We start from the raw sequence: 7500 nt of genomic DNA on the forward strand, positions 1-7500 counted from the left end.
CTCTTCCACGTGGACTGCTTCCTGTGTCGAGCTGGACAGCAGAGGTGGTCACTTTCTGTTCTCGACGATGAAAGAACTTCGTTAAACGGTCTAACAGTCAACCCGGTGACCTGTCTACATGCATAGGCGCGGTCGTCAACTCAAGATCTTTACTAGCCCATAATATTATAGAACAGCCCTAAAAATATTTGAGCGAACTGACCTTATTTAAGGTCCAGGTCAAAGTTCTAACATATTCAAATGAAAGGCTTACTCATCTGCCCGAAAAATAAGGAGTTGGGAGCAGATTTTTCCGATCGCTCAGGTCAACTTATGTGCAGAACTGCTCGTGCCTTAACCCCCTTCGTGTGTACACGCAAGCACAAGACCAAGTGCGCACGGAAAAGATCCTGCAATCCATGTCACAGAGTTTGATGGATTATAGAAACACTAAAGTACCCAGCATGCCTCCCCCGAAAACGGCGTATGGCTGCCAGAATAACGGAGTAAAAACTGTCATACACGTGAAAACCCACTCGTGCAAAAACATGAGTGAACGTGGGAGTTTCAGCCCATGAACGAAGACGAAGAAGAAGCACTTACTGTTGCTGCTGACCACGGCCACGCCAGTGTTTCCCATTGACCATGGCTGGGTGGTGACCACTCGCCCTCGCTGACCGCTCTTGACACAGCAACAGATGAGAGCCACTAGAATGGCGATTCCGGCGATGGATCCGATTACGCCGCCCACGATCACACCCACACTGCAAGGGTTAACACTCGGTTAGGTTCAAATCTTTGCGTAATGTGCCGCCCACTACCACACCCACACTGCCAGGGTTAGCACACAGATAGAAAGACAGACGAGACAGGCAGATATAACATGGTTAGGGTTCAAATCTTTGCGTAATGTGCCACCCACTACCACACCCACACTGCAAGGGTTATCACAAGGTTAGGGTTCAAATCTTTGCGTAATGTGCCGCCCACTACCACACCCACACTGCAAGGGTTATCACAAGGTTAGGGTTCAAATCTTTGTGTAATGTGCCGCCCACTACCACACCCACACTGCAAGGGTTATCACAAGGTTAGGGTTCAAATCTTTGCGTAATGTGCCGCCCACTACCACACCCACACTGCAAGGGTTATCACAAGGTTAGGGTTCAAATCTTTGCGTAATGTGCCGCCCACTACCACACCCACACTGCAAGGGTTATCACAAGGTTAGGGTTCAAATCTGCGCGTATTGTGCCGCCCACTACCACACCCACACTGCAAGGGTTATCACAAGGTTAGGGTTCAAATCTTTGCGTAATGTGCCGCCCACTACCACACCCACACTGCAAGGGTTAACACTCGGTTAGGTTCAAATCTTTGCGTAATATGCCGCCCACTACCACACCCACACTGCAAGGGTTATCACAAGGTTAGGGTTCAAATCTTTGCGTAATGTGCCGCCCACTACCACACCCACACTGCAAGGGTTATCACAAGGTTAGGGTTCAAATCTTTGCGTAATGTGCCGCCCACTACCACACCCACACTGCAAGGGTTATCACAAGGTTAGGGTTCAAATCTGTGCGTAATGTGCCGCCCACTACCACACCAACACTGCAAGGGTTATCACAAGGTTAGGGTTCAAATCTTTGTGTAATGTGCCGCCCACTACCACACCAACACTGCAAGGGCTATCACAAGGTTAGGGTTCAAATCTTTGCGTAATGTGCCGCCCACTACCACACCCACACTGCAAGAGACAGAGAGACGGACAGACAGACAGAGAGACGGACAGTCACACATACACACATACACACACACACACACACACACACACACACACACACACTCATACAGACAGAGAGACAGACAGACAGACAAGGCAGACACAAAGAAAAACAGAGGGATAGATAAAGGGAGAGAATGAAAGACAGACATACAGGCCGAGATAGACAGAACTACAGTTACAGGCAGTTTGTTCTTGGATGTTAACGTCACTTTAATCTATTAGAATATTGGGTAAAGAAACAGAGACAATCGTGCTCTAAAAGTGCACATAAAGAAATGTCAATGACCAGACAGACAGGGAGAGAGGAGAGAGACAAAGACAATGACAATTCTTTATTCAACGAGGGTAACGAGAGAGAGAGAGAGAGAGAGAGAGAGAGAGAGAGAGAGAGAGAGAGAGAGAGAGAGAGAGAGAGAGAGAGAGAGAGAGAGAGAGAGAGAGAGAGAGAGAGGGAGAGAGAAAGAGAGAAAGAGAACTCAGAACTCAGAACTTTATTACATAAGGATAAAGGTTTTAGGCTTAGCCTAATCTTCCAATCTGTCCTTGGAACATATACAGAGAATAATTGTAAACGAAAGCAAAGACTGCGCACATACACACACACACACACATACACACCCACACATACACACACACGCACACACAAACTCTCACACACACACACACACACACACATGCACACACACACACACACACACACACACACACACACACACACACACACACACACATGCACACATATACACACACACATTCTCGCGCGCGCGAGCGTGCGCTCGCATACTTACACACATGCACATCAATCAATCAATATGAGGCTTATATCGCGCGTATTCCGTGGGTACAGTTCTAAGCGCAGGGATTTTATTTTTATTTCTTTATTTTGTTATTTTATGCAGTTTATATCGCGCACATACTCAAGGCGCAGGGATTTATTTATGCCGTGTGAGATGGAATTTTTGTACACAATACATCACGCATTCACATCGGCCAGCAGATCGCAGCCATTTCGGCGCATATCCTACTTTTCACGGCCTATTATTCCAAGTCACACGGGTATTTTGGTGGACATTTTTATCTATGCCTATACAATTTTGCCAGGAAAGACCCTTTTGTCAATCGTGGGATCTTTAACGTGCACACCCCAATGTAATGTACACGAAGGGACCTCGGTTTTTCGTCTCATCCGAAAGACTAGCACTTGAACCCACCACCTAGGTTAGGAAAGGGGGGAGAAAATTGCTAACGCCCTGACCCAGGGTCGAACTCGCAACCTCTCGCTTCCGAGCGCAAGTGCGTTACCACTCGGCCACACATGCTATTATTTCATACCTAAAAGGAACAGTATCTAATCAAAGTATTAAACAAATAAAACATCAAAATAATGGTCGAGTATAAACATAAAAAAACAAAACACTTAAGAGCATTGCATACATTATCCGAGTACACAATGGAAACTAGACATCAGGGGCAGTTTATATAGTGTGATCAAATGTGTGTGCAACTGCCTTTTAAAGGCCTTTAATGATGCGGATCGTTTGATTTCTATTGGCAAAGAATTCCACAGAGATGATCCCGAAAAAGCTAAGCTGGATTTATAAAGATTTATACGAGGAATTGGAGGAAGTAAATTGTGAGACCCATACCTCTTCGTAACATGTGTAAAATAGGATTGCACATAACTGGGCACATCACCATGAACTAATTTATACATAAAGACAGCCTTATTGTATGCAAGGTGGGTTTTTAGGGGAAGGAAATTGAGGCTGTTTAACTTCATTTCTGTAGACATGTGCGATTCATACAGGATAAGTTTTGCAGCACGACGGTGCAAAGAATTGAGTTTTAATAAGTGAACATCACTGCAGCCATCCCACAATGTTGAAGCAAAATTGATATGAGGCATTATATGAGCATGAATGTTTGAGTTTTGACAACAAATACAAATTCCTTGATAACACTTTGCAGAGGTTGCTTATGTGTGTTTGCCATTTCATTTCTTCATCAACAGTTACACCAAGTATGCGATGTTCTTTAACTTGCTGTATTTGAGTTGTACCTAAGGACAGTTGTGAGGACTGGGTGGCCGAGTGGTAACGCACTTGCGCTCGGAAGCGAGAGGTTGCGAGTTCGACCCTATGTCAGGGCGTTAGCAATTTTCTCCCCCCTTTACTAACCTTGGTGGTGGGTTCAAGTGCTAGTCTTTCGGATGAGACGAAAAATCGAGGTCCCTTCGTGTACACTACATTGGGGTGTGCACGTTAAAGATCCCACGATTGACAAAAGGGTCTTTCCTGGCAAAATTGTATAGGCATAGATAAAAATGTCCACCAAAATACCCGTGTGACTTGGAATAATAGGCCGTGAAAAGTAGGATATGCGCCGAAATGGCTGCGATCTGCTGGCCGATGTGAATGCGTGATGTATTGTGTACAAAAATTCCATCTCACACGGCATAAATAAATCCCTGCGCCTTGAATATGTGCGCAATATAAATTGCATAAAAAAAATTAAAAAAAGATCCCTGCGCTTAGAACTGTACCCACGGAATACGCGCGATATAAGCCTCATATTGATTGATTGATTTAAGAGGACTTAGCTGATGCTTTTGTCTTGTGGTAATAACAATGCTTTTAGTTTTTTCTGGGTGCAGTATCATGACATTTGATGTGCACCATTTCGCAACTTCGTCCAAAGTGTTCTTCAGGGAAAGAGAGAGAGAGAGAGAGAGAGAGGCAGATAACTAGAGAGAGAGAGAGAGAGAGAGAGAGAGAGAGAGAGAGAGAGAGAGAGAGAGAGAGAATGATTCCGGTTAGAACGAGAGCCAGACATATAGACATACACACACAAAAAGTTGAAACACTATTACAAAAACATACAAATAATTATATAAACCGAAAGTATACTGACGAGAATGAGCAGCAGTACTGGCTGGGATAGTAGCCACAGCACCCATATGCACAGTACGTCGTGTCGTAGCTGACACTGGGCCAGCTGCTTGAGCTAGTCTTGCAGAAGTCGCCTCCATGGCACACTGGAAACAAGAACATTGGTTAGTAACCACAGCACCCATACACACAGTACGTCGTGTCGTAGCTGACACTGGGCCAGCTGCTTGAGCTAGTCTTGCAGAAGTCGCCTCCATGGCACACGTAAAACACACAGGGAGCTTGTGTCTGCATCCACATCATTTCCACATATTTAATAACTGACACTGGGCCAACTGCTCGAGCCAGTCGTGCACAACTAGCCTCAGGGACACACTGAAACACACAGGGATGTTGTGTTGTTGTTGGTGTTGGTGGTGGTGGAAGTGTTGTTGGTGGGGGTGGTGGTGTTGTTGGTGGGGGTGGTGTTGTTGGTGGTGGTGGTGGTGTTGTTTGCCCGGCCAGGTGTTTAGGTTGGATCCCCCCTCCACTCAGACACCTACCAAAACTCACCACCCCTCCACTCAGACACCTACCAAAACTCACCAGCCTCAGTGCTGCCTGTTGACAGTGAGAATATTGTGTCAGGAAATAATGTGTGTAAACTCGACTAGTGAGATATTGAGCAGAAATGTTTCAACTTGAATGACTGCGCATTTAAAGTCGACTAACGGTTTGATGATCAATTACTTCAAAACATGAAGATGTCGTTTGATCGGGACCAGAAATGTAACGCTCCTGTCGACCTTTGGAACATGTGACAAGGGTTTCATCAGGGACATAGTCGTGTGATTATCCTTGATATTATTATACTTCCTTAATGAACACTAAGTGAACAGTATTTCCGTTTTACTTTTTTTTCTCTGTTTAGTACATAATTTATCTTCTTCCTCTTCTTCTTCTTCAACGCTCCTAGTACATATCAATTGACGTGTATTTCTACTTTCTCTGAAAAACAGTTACTCGGTGAAACTCTTTAGCCTTCTCTCCCCCCCCCCCCCTCCCCCCCTCCCCCCCTCTCTCTCTCTCTCTCTCTCTCTCTCTCTCTCTCTCTCTCTCTCTCTCTCTCTCTCTCTCATACCATTTTTCGTTTCAGTTGTGACAAAAAACCTACCACAAGCCTTCTGCTATGATGGCTTTGTCTTCAGTTACAGCCAACAAAGACTTCCTGAAACACTTCAATTATCCTTTCCTGATCAGGTGTAGAGCACAGAAGTTCGACATATATTTGATCTGTTTTTCAGATACCACTGTACAGGAACAAAATCTCTGTGTTCACCAACATTTCCTAGATATATAGTCGACATTATTACTTTGTATCTAAATTCACATGTACAAACTTCAAAATGATAAACTCACCTGCAAAACACCCAAGCAAGACCAGGAGAGAAAGCGAACACTCCTTCGCAGTCGCCATGTTGTTTCGTTGTTACTCCAAGTCCACTCGAACAAGAAGTGAATCTTCACTAGGACACACCGCGACACCGAAATATTGACCACCTTGAATTCGAAACAGGATCTTGAACCTGAAAATATGACGTTAAAAAATCTCCCTGTTGATGCATTTGAGAAAGCCACGGATTTCGTTCTGTGTCGCCTGTCGACAAAACACCTATCTATCTATCTATCTATATATATATATATATATATATATATACGACTTGTGTGTGTGTGTGTGTGTGTGTGTGTGTGTGTGTGTGTGTGTGTGTGTGTGTGTGTGTGTTCGCGATGCACGGTCAAAGTTCTCGATGGATCTGCTTCAAATTTGGTGGGCATATTCAGGTACACCCCGGACACAATCTGGTCAATGAAAATTTTCAACACGTGCTCTCAGCGCGCAGCGCTGAACCGATTTTGGTTTTTCTGTTCATCCATTCCCAGTAACTCTCCCTTATCTTCTCCAGTGTTTTGCGTTTATCTCCCTTCCTTCGTGTGGCGTCAATCCATATTCCCGTTACTATTTTTAGAAGGTCACTGTCCACAATGCTCAATCCATATTCCCGTTACTATTTTTAGAAGGTCACTGTCCACAACGCCCCTTATCTTCTCCAGTGTTTTGCGCGTTTATCTCCCTTCCTTCGTGTGGCGTCAATCGCGTACGGTGCGCCACTCACCCGGCGAAGCGGGTATTCATCTACTTTAAATCTGGGCAGATCTGATATGGCAATTTGTGTGGTGATACATTGGACTGAGTAAGACGCCATAAATTGACGACACTTCTGCGACTGGTTCGGCACATTTGCCGAAGAAAATAAATTCCAGAAATATTGTCCAACTTCATCTCTAGTTAGGCTAGTTAACATTCCGGCCGGGTGACCACACTGGAAAGAGAGAATGCTTTATGTCCTACAGGCTAAATATTTCGCCTCTTAAGGACAAGATATGGGTTATATGATTCGATTTTTACGCCCATACGGCTTTTGACGAGATACAGAAGTGTATGCGTGGTTGTCACAGGAATCGACCGGGAGAAAGGAAGCCCGAGTAAAGCATTTAACAGGTAAATGGAATAAGCATTTGAATACCGTTAATGTTTATCGCATAAGTTGAATCGACTAACACAAGATGTCCGATATTTATGTTGTGCAGTGCGTCGTGTAACCGGTCGAAAAGGAAGATAGTGACCAGATGACAGAATGAAGGATCTGAGAAGCCGCCGGAATATCAAGCCTATAGACTCGCATAGCTGAGATTCGACGGGATTTCTAGAAGCTAGTGCACGGTTATTTTTGTCCGTAGAGTTGGACCATAGAGGTCACAGGGCGATAGAAACTGAGTAGACCGAGGTCACCAGTAGCAGGAATT

The 7500-nt window shown here is 44.7% G+C and overlaps 2 protein-coding genes across 2 annotated transcripts in view; both read right to left on the minus strand.

Annotated features, from left to right (window-relative positions):
- LOC138963749 (uncharacterized) overlaps window positions 1-6211 on the minus strand; it is a 7481-nt gene extending 1270 nt beyond the window's left edge. Inside the window, exons 1-3 of the mRNA XM_070335598.1 lie at window positions 6055-6211; window positions 4679-4802; window positions 583-743 (exon numbers count right to left, since the gene is read on the minus strand). Coding sequence (XP_070191699.1) covers window positions 583-743; window positions 4679-4802; window positions 6055-6112 — 343 coding nt within the window. The 5' untranslated portion in view covers window positions 6113-6211. The remainder of the gene's footprint in view (window positions 1-582; window positions 744-4678; window positions 4803-6054) is intronic.
- The window catches only part of LOC138963773 (intraflagellar transport protein 122 homolog), a 336636-nt gene that overhangs the window by 32967 nt on the left and 296169 nt on the right, over window positions 1-7500 (minus strand). The window lies entirely within an intron of this gene.

Source organism: Littorina saxatilis, linkage group LG4 (genome assembly GCF_037325665.1).
Source record: "Littorina saxatilis isolate snail1 linkage group LG4, US_GU_Lsax_2.0, whole genome shotgun sequence".
Taxonomy (NCBI): domain Eukaryota; kingdom Metazoa; phylum Mollusca; class Gastropoda; order Littorinimorpha; family Littorinidae; genus Littorina; species Littorina saxatilis.